The 22,554-nt window shown below is 39.1% G+C and overlaps 1 protein-coding gene across 6 annotated transcripts in view; it reads right to left on the reverse strand.

Moving 5' to 3' along the window:
• Window positions 1-22,554, reverse strand: part of Pde4d (phosphodiesterase 4D) — a 1,424,262-nt gene that overhangs the window by 810,497 nt on the left and 591,211 nt on the right. The window contains exon 1 of one of the 6 annotated variants that reach the window (XM_051172549.1): window positions 7,746-8,349. The exons of the other annotated variants lie outside the window; for them this stretch is intronic. Within the exon in view, the coding sequence (XP_051028506.1) occupies window positions 7,746-8,188 (443 nt within the window). The 5' untranslated portion in view covers window positions 8,189-8,349. Of the gene's footprint in view, window positions 1-7,745; window positions 8,350-22,554 lie in introns of those variants that run through there. 6 annotated transcript variants of the gene reach the window in all.

Below are 22,554 nucleotides of genomic sequence, written 5' to 3' on the forward strand. Positions count from 1 at the left end.
AGCACCTTAACTTTTGTGTATCTAGGACATGAAATTAGGAACACGATGAACGGTTCCTGAACTCTGCCACATCCCAATACGGAGGATTATCTGAACCCTTGGGTGCAGCACTGAGGATGTACTCCATAAGCATCCTTCTAAATTAAAGGGGAGGGGTTCTTTCAGGGTTATTTTCATTCTGATATAAATTTCTGTCTAAATTAAAGGGGAGGAGATTTTTTTTCAGGGTCATTTTCATTCTGATATAACTTTCTCACAAGGTAGACCAGAAGGACTATTCCCCTCCATAATCACTGCAGTTCCTCTCTGCCCTTATATTTTAAGTTGAATCATAGGCTGCTTCTCATCAGAGGGCAATGGGTACCAGCAGATATTGCAGTATAATGAATATGTCATCAGCCTAAAGCTTTTATGGCTCACGTCTGAGTTCCGTGTTTGAAAATGGATATGCATCTATGTTTCTGAAAGACAATAATTCCTTTCATAACCTCTGAAATGAACAAAATATCCCTGGCTTTGTGTGCTTCATAGATATTATTAAGGGAATCAAATATATCCTGTCTGAGCGAGCTCAAACCTAAATGGCAAGGTTTCACTATTATTTCCACATTAAAATCATTTATTGAGCACCCATGGAAGCTAAACTTTATGCCAAGTTGTAAAATATCTAAAGGAAGAGACACTATCACCAATAATTAAATTATAGTTGGCAACTCTGAAGCATAATACACAAAAGAATATTGCTCACTCTTTTGTAGGAAGGTCCCCAAGGGTAGAAAATCTGAATTAAAACATATATTCTTTTTTAAATAATTTAATTAATTTATTCAGATTACAACTCAATTGTTATGCCATCACTTGTATCCTCCCATCAATCCCTCCCTCCCACTTTCACCCTGTTTCCCCTCCGCCCCCCCAACTAGGGCTATGACCAAGGGAGACCTCCTCCTCCACTATATGGTCCTAGGCTATCAAGTCTCATCTTGGTAGCCTGCTTATTCTTTCTCTGAGTGCTAGATTTTTTTTTTGTTGTTAAAATTTCCAAGCTTTTGAGATTACAATATAGTCACCTAATTTCCCCCTTCCCTTTCCTCCCCTCACCCTTCCCATGTATCCTCCTTTCTCAATTTTTCTCTTTATTTTTTTAATAGAAAATAAAATCCTTTCTTATTTTCAAAGTCATGGCTCTTCTTCTTTAATTGTTGTTATGTGTATATGTGTGTATACATAATACACACATATTCCTAAATATGTAATTACAACCTGCTTAGCGCTTCCTTCCCCAGAAAAGACTATTTCTCTCACTCATGCCCAGTTTCTCTTAGTGGTCTAAATAGAAATTCCTTAATTCTTAAAAGAGATGAGAATGGGGAGGTACAGGACATAGGGAAGGAAATCTAGGAAAAAGAACTTTTCCCCCACAGAAAACATGGGTGGTATTAAATACATGAAGAATCTATCTATGACAAGAATTAGAATGTTTGATGGGTTCAGTGGAATCAGGAGAGGGTGACATAGTAAGATTTTCTGTGAGTGAAATAGACAGGGTAAACATTCCAACGTACCAAACTCCCAAAGTAACGAGATTTAGATCTTATCTCATAGGCTAAAAAAGTTATTCTAAGATTACATACAAGAAGCTGCTGCAGTTGGTATCTGGCCTGTAAAATAAACGGAAGTTAGTGGAGATAGGAGCTGCAGATCACCTGTAGGCTCCTGCAAACGCTTGAGTGTGGTAAGTGTATCACTGAGGGAAGACATGTTATCTCAGAGGTCAAGTTCGAAGCTCTCAGGGGTCCAGAATTATGAGAGTAAAGGAGCCCAAGAAAAATCACTGGCTTAAGGCAACAAGATAAATGATAACACCACACATTGAGTGGATTAATAACAACAAATGTTCACTCAGGTATCAAAGAAAACTTTGTGTCTCTGTTAACTGCTCACCTCTCTATGTGTTGTGAGGAGACTCATGACAGACGCATGTGTGTGTATGGAGTCACACAAACTTCGTCAATGAGGTTCTAAAAACTACAATGCAAAAATGCCCTCTTCTCTGGGAAAAACAAATCAGAATTCCTATTTTTAAATGTAGAAAATGTTCCTTGGAGTAAAAATAACCACAGCATGTTTTGAAATACACCACAATGCTATTTGGTATAATCCCTTAGCAATGTTGCTGATACAAGCTGGGACTATAGAATTTAAGTTATAGATGTACATACATATTATATGTTTTCAAACCTGAACTAATAGGTTGTGTGAGATGGATGCAATTTTAACCATATTGGACTTAGGATACTTGAATAATATAAAAAGCATTAATCTTTTTAAATAGTTAATTCATATAATATTTAAGGAACTTTTTCAAGATGCCTCTCTAAGTGCTCACTAAACTAGTGGCCAATTCATTACTCTGTGTCAGGGTGTGAGGTGGATTGAAGTAGAAGAAATTATTCACAAAAGAAAATGAAAAAAACATTTTTTCTGAAGTCACATTTTACTAACATCTGAATACTCCACTTACTTAGAAGTACATGATATGGTAATTTTATGGTAATTAGACATTTTTAGTTTTAGGCTATTGGAAGGTGAGAACATTGGTTTGTTGAAGGGGGGCCGCTAAGCCAGGCATGGTGATGTATAACTGTAATCCCAGCAGGCAATGAGGATCAGGAGTTCAAGCCAGTTTCAGATATGTAATGAGTTCAAAGCAATCCCAGGCTGCATGAGACCCCATGTCACAATGAAACAAAGCAGAGCAAAACAGATGGCCACAACGTGTAACATGTGAATTAATTGTCGAGAGATATGGAAGGTGTAAATTGCACATTCGCTTCTGCCAAAAACCCATTTGAGTAATTAAATATCTCAGGACACAGTTCTTCAAGAGTAAGTGAAGGGTAGTGTTCAGGTAGGTTGCATTAAGTCCTTTCTCTTTGTTTATGGGTAAATGGTCCTTCTCCCTGCATTGCTGCAGGAAGTGAGCAACTGACGTCAACTTGAAAAAGACAAGAGTCCACAAATAATTTCATTTTGGAAGACAAATTCCCCCTGTCTTTCTTTCCACTTCCTCTTTTAAAATTCCCCGACGTACACCCCAACTTGCCTCTTGTTCACTAATTTCAAGAAACATGGAAGGTTCAAGTTTCAGAACCAATTGTAAGGTGATAGACTCACGATGTGTTTCCAATTCATTAACATCTCAGAATAGGCTGTCAGAAAAGGTATTTTAAAAACTATAACAAGACAGTCTTCCAGTGGAAGTAAACAAGGGGAAATGTTTAAATTAGTTTTCTTTTTAAATGTCTATTACTATTTTGGAAATATATAAGAAACATTAAAAATATGATCTACCCCCCCCTCTCTTTTTGAGACAGAGTTTCTTGCCTGTCCTGGAACTCACTCTGTAAACCAGGCTGGCCTTGAACTCACAGATTCGCCTATCCTCTACCTCCAAGAACTGGGATTAATGGTATGTGCCGCCACCATCTGGCCAGCCTTTTCTTATATTGTTAATATTTAATGTTCTTAGATAAAATTTAAATGTGTCCACCTTATACTGGCTATAAAAATTAAAATAATAAAAATATAAAAATAAGTTTTTCTTCATAAGCCCCCAAACTTGACTTTATTGATACATACAATGTAAATGATATTCTTAACCAATTACTTTTGTAATGTGCAGCTCAAGATTTGCACCACAGACTTAGAGTATTTTTGCACACCTCATTGAAGAAAACTGCTGCAATGAAAGTCTTTGATGAATCCAATAAAAAAAAAAAAAACAATAGAGAACAGCTCTCTTAATCCAGAAGAGGAGAGTAAAAATCTGATTAATATTTTATTAGCAGTCGTAGAGTTCCAACCAGGGCTTTGCATATTCTGTGCAAGTTCCCAGTCTTTGTATTGATTTTAATAGTACTGAAATAGTATAATATAAAATTTGCTTTAATATATTAAAAGTCCACATATTTACAAAGCTAATGTCACATCAGTGTTACAGCACACCTAGATGTATGTTTAGTATGAAAAGAGACTTCAGATGTTTTTCTCTCATGGTCTTAACTCAAATGTCACCTTCATGATATTTACATCTCTGCCTTCTAGAGGTTTTTCTTTATGGAATCAAAAAATCACCTATAGTGTTTGAATCTCCAATCCTTATTGTTTATTAAGAATTTATAGTTATTGCAAAGATTGAAATATACATTACTCATAAAGAAAATGTTTTGCTACACACAGAGAAGTCAACAAGGGAGCTCATATCAGTTAAACAAAACAGCTGCAGTAATTTGAAGTCTTCTTAGTTGAAATTATAAATCTGGTATATACATTTAAAAGAATGTCTTAACATTTTTTCATATTTCATTTAGTTTTCTTGATAGCACACAGACTCGCTTTGGAATTTTCACTCTTCTAAGTTTCTCCTATATTGATATTAATAAATCTACCTTGTGAAATACATCTTAATACAGAATGTATGTGACACATTCACGTTTTCCATGAAATCAAGTGAAGTGACCATCAATGTCTCAGCCCTGTTTTCTTCCTGTTGACATAAAATCCTTCACTGAAACAAGATGCTTCTTTCTCATTGCTTCATGTAGTATAATTGAGTCTCAAAATTAAGATAATTAACATCTGGACATGCTTCTGTACATGATACAAATAGCTTTTTAGAAGTGTACATTTCTTAATAACCCATGGCAATCATTCTTTCAGACATTCATGAGGTTTATTTCATGCATTAGTTTTCACACACAATTTAAATCCCTATTCAAATCATGGTGTGTGTGTGTGTGTGTGTGTGTGTGTGTGTGTGTGTGTGCGCACATACTTGTGCTTTTTGTTTGGTTCTCTTCTAGAAGATAAATGGAAACAAATTGAAGTGTTTTGTTTAGTCTTGATGTCTTTAACTACTAATTCATATTTATTATTGTATGCATTATGCAAAGTCAACTACTACAAAGTTTGCCCTACGTGATAATGGACACTAGATTATTTTGGGCAGGACAAATTGAGAGTTCACATTGCTTCTGGAAGCTTATACTGTCACTTTCAGAATGATTTAAATATCTCCCTTTTTGTTTATCTGGGCTCATATCCTGTAGTACAAATTGATATAAATTTCCAGCATGGTTTCACATATCCTTGATGCTGTCAACTTATGTCAGGAATCACACACTTTTATTTCAGGAAGGCCTTAGCCTTCCTGAACGCAGTCAAGAGACCTGCATTTTAGTCTCACTTCTGGCCCTTCTACTCTATGTGATGTTGAACAAATAACTTGCATCCTCCAGGGCCCAGTGCTCTTGTCTACAACGTGGAGATAATACAGTTGATCTTTTCATCAGTGGAAGAGCCTACTAAGGTAATAGACGTGAAACTGCCCTAACACTGCCACTTTCTCTAATGAATGAAACTAATATCCATGTCCCCTCGGAAACACATTTATTTGCAAAAGGAATTTTATTCAAGAAAGGATTACATTCGGTGTGTGAATGTGTAGGAAATATGTAGCCAGTGACATAAAGAATTTAAAGTCATGAATCCCTAAACAGAGTGTCAATATCAGATGAGACACAGTGGAGACAGCATGCAACTACTGTACATTTTAGCTTTTCTCTGAACCATTCAAGTAAGGAATTTCAGATATATCAACTAATCAGTGTATGGAGCATAGCAAAAATTAAACTCAGATCAATGATGCAATGCTTCTGTTCAAATCTTCCTTTTCTCAGTTCTACTCTCCTTAAACAAATCAATTTTATTAAAAAACGTGTATCCAATTAAGAGATCTTACAAAAGCAATCAACCCACATATTAACCCAGAATGCTTATTCTTGTTTATTGTTTATTAAGGATTCACTAGCTGATTTTTTTTGTATTAATAGGTCAAGTATGCAGAGTAATATCCTTGCCTCCATTCTGTTGTTTTGGACCCATATGATATGATGCTCGACCCCTGGGGAGCCACTGGGCAGCATGACCGCCTCTTTGAATGAAGAGCAAGACTCCATGTGTGATTGGACAACACAAGGATGAAGCTTGCATATTGATTTGTTAATTTCTGCCACCAACATCAGTCATCAGACTTTTAAATGACCTGAATTGAGATTAGCTGCAATTCTCATCTTTTGCATTGGGCCGACACAGTGCTGTCAACAAGGTACTCAAGGAAGCAAGGGAGGAGGAAGAGAGCAAAGCAAGCTAAAGGAATGGCCACACATAAAGGTTATCACACTGCTTGTCTAGATGATTCATCTGGAATACAGCACACGGGGAGACGTTCCTGCACATGCACATCCCCACACAGGCATACACTTAGAAAACATCATTATTTTCTCATTAACCCAACCTATTTGCTGTAAGAGCTAGACAAACAAACCTGGTCCCAGGTTTTCCTGTTTACACAACCAGCATTGATGTCACTCATTGTCCAGTGTGGGGGCTTGATGTAGAGGCATCAGTGCCTGCCTCATCTAAGGCTACATGACTGTCCCGCTTTGCCAACAAACGTGGAAAGGAACAACTCCTAAAACCCTTGTGTGACTCTGTGTGTGCATGTATGTAAAGTCCACCTCCTCCTGCAGAATCCTCTCTCTCTCTCTCTCTCTCTCTCTCTCTCTCTCTCTCTCTCTCTCTCTGTGTGTGTGTGTGTGTGTGTGTGTGTGTGCGCGCACGCATGTGTGTAGAGAGAGATTCATGGTCTTAGGACCAAATTGGGCCCAAATCAACCTCCACACTTGAGTTAAGAATGAGGTGATTGCTCAGCCACTGTAATTGTACTTTACACTACTCATTTCCGTGGCATCTATTAAAACTCCCATCTGACATGCAGTTTCCCTGCCCTTTCTTCCGGAGCACTTTATGTTAAGGGGAAATCACTGTAATCAAATCTCCATGTCTTGCTTGCAACTAAAACAAAGTGCTTTCTCCCTAGGATTGCTCAAGGACCACCGATACATCACACTCCGGTGTACACACGCTCACACACACCGACACAGTGTACTCCCACAGCATCCTCGCTTCCATCCTCTCTCTCTCTCTCTCTCTCTCTCTCTCTCTCTCTCTCTCTCTCTCTCTCTCTCTCTCTCTCTCTCTCTCTCTCTCTCCAGGATTGCTGAACATTTTGCTCTAAACTCTCCAAGTCACCCACGTGTTTGTTCTCCCCTTTGCTGTTCAATTTTACTTAGGCACTTGACAAGAGTTATTCTCAAGCTCTGTGCTGCAATCCTGCGACCAAAGTGTCTCATCCCCACCCTGTGCCCTCTCAGGTCAGGTCTGCCTGGCTGACCCCTCCTTTCTGGGGCGAACGGACAGATTTATGGGTGGTTTCCAAGCTGGTACTGCAGCCTCCCCCACCCCCAGCTTTCGCGCCTTCACCCTCCCTCCACTAGAAACAAACTGAATTAGGTTTAATGTTACTGCTGGGGTGGGATGGAACGGAGTAGGGAGAAGGAGGTGCATGGCACGAATAAACCGGTAAAACACACACACACACACACACACACACACACACACACACACACACACACACAAACACACACCAGTTAACAATTATACTTTGCTTTCAGGTCTACTGCACACCTGAATTGTATCTTCTAGGGCAAGGACAGACACGCCCCTGCTCACCCTCCCTGAGTTTCTTAAATTTGACCCCTGGATTCCAAGACTGGCAGAGGATTGGAGAAGAGGGGTAGTGAACCTTTGCATGAATGGGGGAGGGGGCGCTTTCCACTCACCGTCTGAGCCCCTGAAACGATGAGGGCCAGGACATCCTGGATTTCTTCAGGCCCGGCCGGTGACCGGTCTCTACCGCGTAGGAGGTGCGGTCCATGGCACGGCAGTACAGGTAGCGCTCGGTGTCGGAGTAGCCGCGGTGCCGGACGCGGCTGGCCCCGCTTGAGGCGTAGCGACCACGGGTAGATCCGGGCGGTGGCGGGGGTGGCGGCAGTGGGGGCGGTGGCGGTGGCTGCAGCTGGGGCTGGGGCGAGGGTGGCGGCGGCGGGGGCAGGTGGTGATGGGGGTGCAAGAGACGGAACTGGGGCTGCCGGAGCGGGTACTGGTGGTGCTGCTGCTCGTGCCTCCAGAGATGCTTGGGGGCTTTGAGCGCGGCCCCTCCGGAGCCATCGCTACCTTCCTCGCTGCCCGTTCCGGCCGGCACGCTGCTGCCCTCTGCCTCCATCCTGGCCGGCTCCGTGCCCCGCTGCCCCGCCAGGTCCACCGTGCTGGCCCGAAAGCCTCCCGGCTACTGCTGCCGCCGCTTGCCGAGGCAACAGAGGCTGGGCTCAGCTTCCGACTTGGAGCGGCCAGAAAGGCTCCAGGCCACCGAGAGGGGGCTCTGCTAGCGGGAGCGATCGCAGAACGCCACAGGGATCTCTGCTGGGTGGCAGAGAGAGAGGCGCGCCGGTTGCTTCCAAGTAGCCAAGACTGGCAGGCGAGGCTTCACTGATGGTCAGTTTCTTCTGCCTTCCTCTCTTCTTTTCGTTCTTCAGGTCACCGCCGGTGAGACTAGGGACTGTTGGCAGCTAGCTCTTACAGAAGCTGCTCTTCGCAGCAGGAGCTGGCTCTTAAGTCTGGGCACCTGAACCTGCTGAAAAGTTGGACAGCTCCCGACTGGCCAGCTGGTGCTATGACTTTCTCCAAAACCACTCCAGCCAGTCAGGAGTCAGACCCGCACTCTGGGTCCTACCCCTCCCTTTACCCGCGCCTCCCTCCCTCCCTGCTCCTCACTGCCCGGAGGTTTGCTCTTCGCTGCTTGACTAGGTCCTCTCCTCTCACAGAAATGCATTTGATGATTCCTGGCTGGTTCTTAGAGCTTGCTGAAAATGAGCCGCAGGATGCAGGCTTTTAAAGAAAAGGGATGCGACCTGTCAAAGTTGCAAGGAATGCTGTGTTTATGTGTAGCTATAAAAAAAAAAAGATCTGCATGAAGATCTAATATTTAAGATTAATTTAGTCTGGATCTCTGCCATAGGATTAAATATTCTGTGAATCTTTCCTACATCAGGAAGAACGCTCACTATTTTCTTCTCAAGATCCTCTACCTAGCATTTTTAGTCCTGGAAAGAAGAGCTAGCTGGGAATCAAGATGAATGGTCTTTTGACCAGAGAGACAGAGCTGAGCTCTCTGACCACACTTAAGCTTGGGGTACCTTTTCCATTACAAACGTCTGGTTATCTTCAGCGGGTGCTACCTTCTAAACCTGACTGCAGTTTGCTTTTCTGCCACATTTAACAGAGCACAGTTCTATTACCAAAGCATTTTAAAGTACGCAGTGCCATTATTACACAGACATAGTCACACTTGATGCTACAGTCTGGATTCAACTTTCATCTCTTAGAATTAATATTTTCCTGAAATATCAAATATTTTAAGACATTGAGATAATTTCAAAGCACTATGGAGACATTTCATGCACTTTTTTTTTTTTTTTTGAGATTATTGTGTTACTTAAAGATCACGTCCTCACTATTAATTCTATGATTTATCATTGTGGGAGTCACTATGGTACCATCCATTATTTGTCAGATAGTCAGAACTCACAATAACTCATTGGCAGCTTAATCATTTTGTTCTCTGCAGAAAGTCATGATATGATTTGAATATGTACAAAGGTACTTGAAATCAGGAGCCCTTGGAGTGCTGAAAAATCCAGTCATCTCTATATAGTGAATGTTCAGTATAGATGCCATGAAGAAAATAGCAATAGGGAAAAGAAACACTCTTTTACCACAAAGAGTGTTCAAACAGCCCATGACATATAGACGCATCTTCTTCTGGGAGTGGCAATAGTTTAGCACTATACATAAGACCCTTGCAATAGCTGCAATGGCTAGCCATGTTTGTAAACGTCCCTTTCCTTCAGACTTCTGGCCTGGGCTTTCTGTTCACATATGTGTCATGCACAAATTTCGAGAAAGGAGGTCCAGAGAGAAAGGAGGCAAAAGTCTGTGAAGCACCATTTTCCCCAGGGAGGATTGAAACTATATTTGACTGAACACACCCTTCCTTAGAAAACAGAAATACGACAATGATTTCCTAGAGGGAATCATACCAATATCTTCCCAGATGTGAAAAGAAAGAAAATAATAAAGTGTTCTAGAGCCCAACTGGGTTTTTGATCCTTTGTAATTCTTAGCCTTGTTAACATCAGGAGCCATTTCAAAGAAGTAAACCAATTCCATCTTTCACCTGGATGCTTCCCACCCACTTCCTTCCCCAAACTATAGTATTATAATATAACTCTATGTAAAAATTCCAACATCTCAGATGCTAATGGTCAAGTTATTTATGATTCCTTTGGCAGATTAAACAGAATAACTCAAATCTGTCCAATTTCTCATTGTCAGTTTTCTACTTCCTTGTGACTCAGGAATGTATTCTTTTATCTATAATTGTAATTATGTTTTTAAGTTTTTACTTTGTTTATAGCATATAACTACAAGTCAGGAACTTTTTCAAGGTTGCAGAAAACAATTGACATATTCCTTACTTGTGGAATTTTCAGTTTTCCATAATTCACATAGGTTGTTGATTTTTAATGGATTGTTCAATAGAATTGGAGACTGCAGGCTGGCTGCTAATTCATCAGGCCTACTAATGTGGCCTTACCTATATCATTTGCCTGTAAACTTTGTACAAAATAGGGCTCTCACTATCTTACATAAGCTTATGAGTATTTTAATGAGAATATACTTACTTCAATGATTTAAATAAGATAAATGCTTGGTAACAGCTAGAAATGTTGACGGTTCTTGGCAGATAGGAATCCTATGTATTATTTTCATCAATAGTAACTTTGCTGTGCCTATCAACTGAGGGGATTTTAAATGTTGAGTGTTGATTCTTAGATGAGTATTTAAAAACTCTGTCTTGTCAGACTCAGCTGGGTAACTAATTCAGAATATATAGGCAAAGGCTCCTTAAAGTAGGATGATACTTGGGGCTTTACATTTTTGCTAAAGTTGCAAGTAAAATGTGACTGAGAATCAAGTTTGTGAATCAATACTCTTGCTTGATGAATTGAACCAGTGTTTTAGGAGGATGACCGAATGCTCTTGGGAAAAGGATATTCTTTGGGCATCTTTGTTGATTAGTAACTACTCATCCATCCCAATCCATGCCAGTTCTTCATTGTATGATTAAAAAACACAGCGGGTGTTAATGCTTCACGCTTGTCATAAGTCTCAAACACTCCCAGTTAAAAGCTGCTTAATGCCCACCTCTCATGGAAAAATATAGTTTATCAATTACACTATTGGCTTTTGTGTTAAAGAACACTATGTACTGTTCAAAGTTGAGCATTCCCTCTCTTCCCCAGAAACCTTCTACTTATTAATATTGGGAATCCCCACCAGGCTGAAGCAACACTATACGAAGTCCAGCTGACACACTGGCTTTCTCTGACTCTGTGCCAGATAAATTACCTTTACCCTAAAATTCTAAGTCTGAGAAATCTTGGTGAACTGGTTAACATGGAAGTTCTTGAGTATTATCATTATTGACCCTAATCTACATTTGTATAAAAAATAGAAAATCAAGTAAACAAATAATGCCCTTTTTCCTGAACAAACTGAACTAAGTGGTAAGTTGGTGCCATGACCACCAAGCAGAGAACACATATTACCCCCTCTAGTACCAACACGTTTCAAGTCTTCACTAATGACAAAAATCAATCACGCAATGTGCTGTTATTAGCAAGGGAGAACATTCTTGTCAATAATTCTGGGGAGCAGAAAGATGTCAATTTACAGCTAACAGAAAACCTGCAGCAGCTCTATTTAGCCCAGGGTACAGAATTAAGCAGTATGCTGCAACATCTAAGGGCCAACGTCTACCTTTGGGACAAAAGAAAGATTTAAACAAGACTTTTACTTTGCATATATTCTATACTCCTGTGTTGTTTCATTTGTCAAGGGGCATCAGCTTGGTGATGATTCATATGAAGTTAGAATTTTTTTCACCGGATGTTGTGTTACACATGGCTAAACTCTTATCTAGTTGGAAATATTCAAAACTTTCACAGAAAGCCTTAGATTTTACCCAGGTTCTCACTATTGAGTGGAAATGGGCATCATACATTTCTTTGAGATAGAGTTCTTAAAAGTATGAACTATCTAGACATATATTAGAAAAATACTATTAAAATTTCTTTTCCACCTGGTGCAATTAATGTTGAGCTGAAAATGTTGCCTTAAGTATGTTTTTGCTTATTGTGCTATTAAGTCTACATCATTGTGGGAATCTCAAACTGGTGTGTGGCTCACCAGAAACCAATTTTGTAACACGCTAATGGTACTAATCTTCAGGGAAGCTATTGCTTATCTGTAAGTGCCAATTCCCATGAACACTTTGGTGCTTAGTTCATGAAAATACCCACCAAGAGATAATGCCATCAAAGAGCTTTGTGTATTGGGTAAATAATAAGCATCCGCCTTTAATTTAGGGGTATATATTGATATGTCTGCTGATATGGTAGAAAGTTTCTGTTGCTGTCACAAAATGCCTGAGGAAAAAAGTGAGAAAAGAAGAATTTATTGTGGCTCATGGTTTCACTACTTTTGGTTCATGGTTGTTTGGTTCTGTTGTTGCTAAGCTTGTGGTCAGGTAGAACATCATGGTGGGAACTATACGGCAGAGCAGAAGTACCTACATCAGGGCATCTGAGATGCATAACACGAAGGAAGGAGACACGTATAAGGTACATCTTCCAAACACACATCAAATGGCCCATTTCCTCGAATGAGGACCTATACTGTATATCCTAGCATAGGTCAGTAATGTCTTCAAATTATCAGTCCATTAATAGCCTATTTTCATAGTCTGATTTCTCCCCAAATCCTCACCTCTCAGTGTTGCTTGTGTGACCAAGCTTTCAACTCTAACCCATAAGGAAGTATATCCAATTATTAAGGCATCGTGAGTCTTCTCAAAAAGTAAATGCCACCTAAGTTGATGCCAAGACTACAAGTATATGTTGAAATAGGCTGTTCTGCTGATGTATGAACTCACATATGGCTGTATATGAGCACCAGATATAGAGACTATGATAAGCAAAAACACGATAAAAATAAGGGCTCATTGGATATCCAGAAAATGGAAAAAAGATTACACGGCTCTGTGAGGAGCAGAGATGGGTAAGCTTTCAGGCACTGAGACAAGAATCACTTCGTTGTGCTCTTTGAGGCAATATAATAACTATGCTAACGTCATCAAAAAGGAGCCCTTCTGGGTGGATTGGGTTTAATGTCCATGGTTAAGGATGTGAAATGTAAGAGTGTAGAAGGGAAGCAATGACATGTGTAACGCTCTTTTTCCTGAGGAGATAATGAAAAGAAGGAGTGTGCTATGTGTGAGACACAGTGAATTGGCCTACTCTACATCAAAGAAAGAAAAGGAGCCAGACAAGCATGTTACATACATTCACTGAACATTTAAGTGTTGACACTCCACCACATAACTCATACACTATTTTGTTTAATTCTAGCAATACTGTTCTCTTCACATCTTAAGGTTTGAATGTCAGCATGTCTTTCAGCAGAGACTAAAAGAACTATGCTAGCCTCTGTGGACACTTGATACAGCCAATGTAGGCCTTACTCTACTGTTCTTTAATTGTCTGAGTGCTTGTGCACTCACAGGGCAATATTTGCTGAATGCTTAATATGTGCCAAGCATTAAGCTCTAGAGATGCAGAAGACAATTAAGTAGAGAAAATTTCTACCTTTCGTTTTTCCTTGGGAACCCACCGAATGAACACTCAAACTCGTAAATATGCCAAGGGTTGGTAAGTACTGGGATGTACACTGAAACAAATCAAGAAATCGGGTCCTGAGGTTTGAGTGTGCTCTTTTCTATAGGCTGGCCAAGGACAGTTGTTATGGTAGGTTGTCATTGACAGCGGGAATCTGGAGGCTGGTAGGAGGAAGCCTGCACTTCCGCTTATGGCCAAGCAAGTGCAAAGAAACTGATCAGCTGGCTGTGGATGAGAAAGAGTCTAATCAGCAATGGCCTGAGAGGAAGTGACATAGAGGCTGTTTGAGTATATCAAAGAGCCGGGCATGGTGGTGCATACCTTTAATCCCAGCACTCTGGGAGGCTGAGGCAAGTGGATCTCTGTGAGTTCAAGGCTAGCCTAGGCTATGCAGTGAAACCCTGTCTCAATAAATATATGTATCAAAGAAGTCCACTTGGGTCATGATAAAAACTTTAGACTTAGTAATCATATTTCTGTAGCTACACACTGTTAGATTTTTAAACTTAGAATCATAATACTCACTAGAAAATATTACACTATACAATTTCATTGAAGAAAAGCCCTACTTTATATGTGATAAGGGGGGGGGGAAAGGATATTTGTAATGTGTATATATTTACCATAAGTGGAGAAAATATTCTACTTTACTGGAAAATAATTATGCTTTGCCAAGAAAAGTCTCATAAGGCTAATCTATAAAGGAGCAAAATACAAGCATTTATGGCTGTATATAATTTTATTGCTGAAATGACTCCAGACATGATGGACAATTGTACAGCTGGAATATACTTAAAATGAGAAGATGCTTTCAAATCCCTCAGAAGACCTCACAGAACATTTAAAGTGTTTTGTGACACTTTAAATTATTACTCAGGTGCTAAATGTCCATCTGTGAAATAGTCCTACGAGCTGCCTTTTTAAGAAGGATGTTTAAGCTCTGGTACTTGACAATGGAAAATTTAATAAGAACTAGTATTCCTTGAAATGTTGGTCTCAGTGAAGTGTAAGAGAAGGTACAAAAGAAGCTGCTGCTATGAAATCAGGACCAACTACCACTGGCCAAATATCTAGATTCTTAATATATTTTAACCAGACATGAATGCTTAGCAATTTAAGATGCTGAAGAGCAAGGGGACAGGCCTTAACATGGCAGTGTGTGTGAATATATTTATTCATTTAAGAAAATGGAAATTTAAAATAATGATTCTAAATTTGAAAAGGAGACAGATGCTGTAATTAGCAAATGTTTCAGAACTGAGGTGCCCTAGCCATCCATACCAGGGGACTGCAGCTCACAGGGTAGTTACTTACGTAATGTCAGATACCTGTATGGTGTCATCCCCTAAACTCGAGCCCTTGCCAATCTGTACTCCCAACCTGTGATCTTTCTTGGATGACAAAGGGAATAAACTAAATGTAGACCTCTGAAAAGCAAAACGTCAGTGGATGGGTCATTCAATGCTATCAGGGGATGGGCAGTGTAGCATTTCAGCTGATATGGTTATGTCCTCATTCTCTATGAAACCATGCATCCACTGATAGTATCAACAGTGTATTGTGATGTCCCCATACTGGAGGGTTTCTTTTCTGTGTGACACATAAACAAACATTGAGAGATTGGGTAAACAAAACTGTATTAACTTTTAGAACCTGCATTCACCAAAAAAAAAAAAAAAAAAAAAAAATCAAGAAAGCAAGAAACCAGGAGATGGAATTGCTCATGGCCTGTAGTTTGCAAAGGGCTATTCCAAGATAAATATTCCTATTTATCACCGAATATTGAAAAACTGAAATATTCTCAGATATTCTGCAGAAGAGGAAAGAAAATGGTGGTCAAGCAGAAGAAACAGTGATCCAAATCATCATCAATCCTATATGGAATACTGGGTATTTTTATATCTATATTTCAGCAAAAGGAGCTATACATTTTGTAAGGATATAGAATAATGGAGACTCTTCTATATGGGTAATCGCAAACACATTGCTACTACCTTCCAAATATAAGCATTCACCTACAAGTTGATTCACAGTTCTACTCCAGGGCTCACAGCATAAAAACATGTCTTACACACAAACTCAGCTGGGGTACATATGTCATCAGTACTATAACAAACCGTGGAACCAAACTAAATGTTGAACAACAATAATATTAAAATAGATTTTGTATCATGAAAGAATATACGAAGAAATGGTCAAATATTAGGCATTTTCGTTCAGTAAATAAAGCAAGTGACAGAAGACGTAACACCATGCTTATGAAACCAAAATCAAGGAAAAAGAAAGGAAACAAACAACCATCTATGGTAATACATCATTTAATTCCAGCACTTCCCAGGCAAAAGTGGCAGATCTCTGTGAGTTTAGCCCAGCCTAGCATACATAGTGAGGTGACAGAACAGTCAGGCCTATATGTGGAGAGCCTGTCTGACAAAGGAGGAGGAGGAAGAGAAGGAAGAAAGATGATGATGATGATGATGATGAGCAGGAGGAGGCAGAAATGAGATATTAAACCCAAAGCTACATCTTGGTGCAGTCTGTCTTTTCTCAAACTAACATCCAGGGTCATTAGTTATATAGGAGAGGCTGAAGGTCAGTATTACGATTATATTATTTCCAGGCAAAGCACAAGTGACAGATGTTTAAATCACACTCAAATAATGATGCTTTAGTGAATACATATGTCCGTGATTTTATTAAAGTTATTTAATAATCAAAAGGTTATACAGTTCACCAAGTCACAAATGATCTACTACCAAATAAAGAAGGAAAAGGCGGTATGTGGGAGAAGAAAGGAGTTTACAGGTGGAGACAATGAATTGACAAAATCGCAGCTCATGAATTATGGACTACACAGCATTATCTTGAAGATGCATTTGCATATACTAGATATTGTGTAATAAACATAGCAGTCACCATCAGAATCTCCATAGGGCAGAAATCCTTCATCATTACTAATAGAACAGACCAAAGTGAGTAGGAGGAAGTGGCATGCTTAGTGACGTTTAATACTCAGTGCCTAGAAGAGAAAGCTGCGGGCCATTTATACACTCCATTTTTGTGTCTTTGCCAAATAAAACCACTGAGAAAACTTTCCAGACTATGGTAGCATAAAAATAAAAAGTGAGAAATCAAAATAGGGCTCCAATACAAAAATATAATTATGGCATTTAAAATAGAATCTGTCAGGGCTGGAAATATGGCTCGGCAGGTAGGAGCAGTGACTGTTCTTCCATAGAGACTTGGGTCAATTCCCAGCACCCACAAAGTGGCTCACAATTGTCTGTAATATAGCCAGTCCTAGGGGCTTGACAGGCATGTATCCGAGTACAGACAAACATCCAGATTAAATAAATAAATAAATAAATAAAAGTAAATAAGTAAGATTTTAAACTATAATATGTACTCCTATCAAAAGTTAGTTTTAAATGAATCCTGAGTTAAAATAAAAATATAATAATAATAATAATAATAATAATAATAATAATAATAATAATAATAATATTATTATTATTATTATTATTATTATTATTATTATTATTATTATAAATATCCTTGGAAAATCTGGAGTACAGAACAGGAAACTGCTCCATTTTTCATCTTTGAGTCTTCTTGTCTCAGAACATGTATATCCCTAAATATCTATTCCTTATTTCCCCTGAATATTGAAACATAGCTGTCTTAGAATCAGAACGTTACTTGATTACTTTGATTATTTGATTACTATTCTGCAAACAGTAGAGCTTGCAGGGAAGGGAGGATCAAGGATGAAGGTGGAGCACACACTTAATACCTCACTGCTCTAGAAGAAAGAGGCAGGTCCCTCAAGTGTGGAGATAACCAGTAATTACTGAATCTCTTCTAAGCAGACATTGTTCTCTCTGGGTTTCAGGAATTAACTCAGGAAAGACAGAGAGGTACTGAGAAGATACTGTCGTATCCCAGGCACACGGTGGGTATGGGCAAAGTCGGGCTGTGTTTCAGACTGCCTCTCTCAGAGTTCATCTCCTACGTGGGTATCTCTTGCTTGTCCCTCCACAGCACAAGCCCCTCTACTAACAGGCCTAGAGCCCCCAGACAAGGAAATGTTCAGTTCAAAAGGTGGAAATAAGCTCCAGAGAGAAAGAACTTGAATCCCTGAAATGTATGTGGGTTTTATGCAAAGTCTTTTTGTAAGTTTACTAAGTCAGGTTTTTGAGAATGTGCACATGATGTGATTTTTTATAAAAATTAAGCAAAGCAATCAGTTCTATATAGCAGACATTAATTTTATTGCTTTCCTTTGGTGTTACTGCCATTACTAACTGAGACTATCTGTGTAAATGCAGGGCTGTCTTTATTTCAGGTCATGTACCGTACTGTGATAGTCTGTGTCCTTAAAACATATGTTACATATTTCATGTATGTATATGTAATAACTTTTGTTTCTCTTCTATTAATCAGATGGTCATTGCATAGAGGACTGGCAAGCATTCTAGCTACTCCTCCTTGGAACCTTTACTAGTAGAGATAGGGATGTACTCTCCCATGTTACAGTAACAAAATCAGTTCTTGAATTTTGTACCAAGTTTAAACTCCTTAACCTTCCAGAAGTCTGTGGATACGTTTAGACAACTATCCAAGGCAACTAAGCTTAATTCCTAACGTAGCTGTACCTATTTGTAATTGGAAGGTGGAAGCTCATTTATCATTCAGTCACAAAGGTTTTACCTTGGATGAAGAACCAACGCGTGACTTATCTTTGGTGCCATAACTCTTCAAGATCTAAAGTAACTAACATCTCAGGTCAGTTTCAAGTGCTCAGTCCTTCTGGGAATGCATTTTTATTCCAGAAATTAGGATCAGTTCTGGGGCATAGCCACAAACTAACATGGGAGGAATTTACCTCATTTGTAAATGCACCAGTTTTAATAACTTAGTACTTTTTCAAAAGCAAATGCACTGTTTATTTCTATTCATTTGTTACATCTTCATGTGTTTTATGAGTAGAATATTAGAAAACAATAACTTCAAGAAAAGAAAAAATATGCATATAATTTAAAAGTCAGCTGGAGTCTAACTTATGCTCACTCTGGCTTCTCAAAGATTACACACTGATGCAGGAATTTAAAAACGTCATTACATCCATTCACTATTTATTGTTGTTGTTGTTGCTGTTGGTGTTGCTGGTGGTGGTGGTGGTGGTGGTGTGTATTCAGATATGTACTTAATTCCACAACACATACTTGGAAGTCAGAGAGCATCTCAAGGTAATCGGTGCTCTCCTCTTTTCATGCATCCTAGAGTTCGGGCTTGGCAGTAAATGCCTCTACTCACCAAGCCATCTCACTAGCACAAGATTTTATTTATTTCAATCAATATAGTTTTGACACAGTATATGGAGAGTAAAGAAGTCCATGAGTGACTGTTTTTACTAGCATAGCGCTACCATTAAAATGCACCTCACATCCGTGGTAGGATCTTGCTAAGGTTGAGTAGTTTTCCCCTTTGCTCAGTGCATTAGAAAACAGCATGTTTTCTTCATGCATAAATAATAGAAACATCCTTATCTGAACACATTAAAATTTTCAGAATGCCTTGTGGAGTCTGCTAAACGTAGCTCTATATTTTATTTGCAAGTGGTTTCTTGAAGTACCAAGATGTGTAGTTGCTGATCAAGTACGAGCTGCAGACTAGGCTAATTTACCCACCTCTTTCTTAACATTGGTCAAGTAATCTGCATGAGATGAATCTATTCAAAATAGGTAAACTAAATGGTACAATTGTGCATTAAAAATATTTTTCATGGCTTTTGAGAGAATGGGTACTGTATGCAGAAAGTTCTAAGGCTTTCTAGGTGTCTTGTGGAATGGTTTACATTACCCTACTTCTCAGGTTTTATTTATCAAGGAGGATGATAATAGATGCAACTGTGCAAAGTCACTGTAAAGATGAAATAAAAATACAAAATGCTTAGTACAGTATCTATTACATATGCCCATATATGATTTCATTGTATAATGTATCTATGCATCCTTCTATCTATGTATCTATGTATTTATCTATCTGTTTGTCTATCTATCAATTTATCTATTATTCACCATTTTTTCTGTTACTTTTGTTGGGATAATGTTCTTGTGCAGACTGTGCAGTTGCCCTTGTTCATTCAAATGCTAATTACTCTACTACCTAGTTTCAGTTAAGACATTGCATTGTGAAGTTTTTTTCTAAATATCTGTCTCAAGTCTGTGTAAACATGTCACCATTTGTTCTCTTTGTTGCCAATAAAAGCCAACTAGCCAATGCTGAGCAATAACAGAGAATAGGGTGGGACATCCTGGTCCAGTGAAGGGAAAAGAAAGAACATGAAGGAGAAAAGGGATACATATGGAAAGGACCATAAAACACCAGGAGGAATGAGCTAGACCTAAGATATGAGTAAAAAGCAAGTATAATGTGGGAAATCTGAATGGGAGGAAACTATACTAGCTTGGAGGGTTAGGATGGAGTAATTATTGCACAACATTTTGTTATAGGCTAATTAAATATATCCTAGTCCCTCTGTGTGGTTATTTGGGTATAAATCTGGTCAAGGAGTAACTGCTGATTTATTAAAAATATAAACCAATATTAAACATTAATAGTCCTTCAACATACTTTGATTTGCTGTATGCCTAATATTTTCATTCACTCAAACCAAAATTAGGATTTTGATCTATTTGATATTTCGTTATTAGGTTCCAGTGTTTTCTAGCCATGAAACTTTAGTCCTCATTAGCATAATAATAATAATAATAATAATAATAATAATAATAATAATCTTTCTCATTGAAAGATTATGATTAGCAGTTCCTATAGCATAGTGAAATGCCTACTATAACAATAGCTGGCACATTGATCAATAAACACTTACTTTCTTACTTTTTCCCCCATAATAATTAACGAAGAAACAAAGGAGAGAAGAAAAGTGGCGTCTAACCCACTAAAATATTCACCAAATGGCTTAAAGGTACAGTTCTATAACAACTTGAACACAGATTGACAGATAAAAGGCATCTTCAAGAAATTGGGTACTTGCCAGGCGGTGGTGGCGCACGCCTTTAATCCCAGTACTTGGGAGGCAGAGGCAGGCAGATCTCAGATTTCTATGAGTTCAAGGCCAGCCTGGTCTATAAAGTGAGTCTAGGATAGCCAAGGCTACACAGAGAAACCCTGTCTTGAAGAAAAAAGAAAAGAAAAAGAAAAAGAAATTGAGTACTCAATATAACCAGATTGGGAAACCCCTTTAAGGTTTTCAGCTTCAGAGGAAAGAAGGAACAGAGGGGTGGGGGTGGGGTGGAGGGACAGAGAGAGAGAGAGAGAGAGAGAGAGAGAGAGAGAGAGAGAGAGAGAGAGAGAGAGAGAGAGAGAGAGAGAGAAACTAAGCCAAGTGTCCCTTGGACAACACCTGTCAGTCAAAAGACAAACAAATAGGCAGCGTCCTCAAATTTGGAAGCTACAACTATTTAGCAGAACAGACTGAAGAAGCTCCTTTAAGGCAGTCAGCTGGAGTTTCCTATTAAGAGTACCAGGCAGAGCGGCCTTTCAGGTGAGGTTTCCACATAAAAGAACACATAACCATAAACAGAGGTGATATTGCCAAACCATGACACCTGGCAGAACCTGATGGGGGAAGGTGAAGCAGTCAGCTTGCATGCCCACTGACCTTTCTCTCCACAGCTGAGCTTCCAGTAGGAGAATTTCTCTTGGTTGACTTTCCCCTGGCTGGATTTTCAGTTCCCATTTTTCACTGTTGCAAATTTTATATGATAGGATAAACAATAGTAACATTCATTAGAAATGGACTACCTTCTTGTTCTCAAGGACATAATGTTTCTTTGTTTACTTGTGGAGATCCCCCATTTCCACCCCCCCCCAATATTCCAGTTAGGGGAGTCTATCCTTAGACAAGGGTCCTTGGCAGACACTTTGAGACAAATATGCTTGGATCTGAAATGGGGTGCATCGGGCGGAGGCAACTCCACTTTCAACACAGCTTCTTGGAGTGCTCAAACGACACACGTCCAACAACACACAACAGTTTACCAGTATAATATAAAATACTTCAAACACGTCTACATTAATGTGGATATGTTCATATATAATTTTACTCTTGAACCTTTTTGATAAGGACTTATACTAGGGGGAAAGCTTTTTAAACTAGAAAACATGTTTATTATAAGCCACCTGACAATTCACAAGAGACGTAACATGGCAGACTTACTGAACTGTGGGTATCTGGCTAATCCAGCTCCCCACCTGTTGCATAAATAAATTTATAGCGGTACCTAGACACTTCAATTTACTCTACATGTTGCCTTATCAATGTAATTAAAATCTAAAATACTTGCTAAAGTTACCTTTATAAAAGCAGTTCACTGATGACTAAAATTACAAGACAGCAAATTCTATCACCATCAAATCACCATTTGTAACATTCTGTGATGAGATTCTCCTTGTGGCACATATGGGAAAACTGAGTGTCACTGTACTAGTAGCTGATTTCAAAGTCCTCCCAATCGGTCATAGAGAGGCCCTATGGGGACGAGAACCTGTTTGAGCTAGTATAGCTCTGGTTGATGTAGGTCACCTTATGAAAAGCGCTCCTCTACCCAGCACAAATTGCCTGTCCCTCCAACTTTCTTTTTGGCTACCTGTTCTCTGCTGGAGTGTTCCCCAAATTCCCATTCTTTTCCTACCTGATGCCTCTTGTTTCATTTTAAGCAAATTTCCCTTTAAAACATAAAGGGCTGTGTGTTCACGATGGACTCTAGCA

The sequence above is a fragment of the Acomys russatus genome, chromosome 30, assembly GCF_903995435.1.
Source record: "Acomys russatus chromosome 30, mAcoRus1.1, whole genome shotgun sequence".
NCBI classification, from domain to species: Eukaryota; Metazoa; Chordata; class Mammalia; order Rodentia; family Muridae; genus Acomys; species Acomys russatus.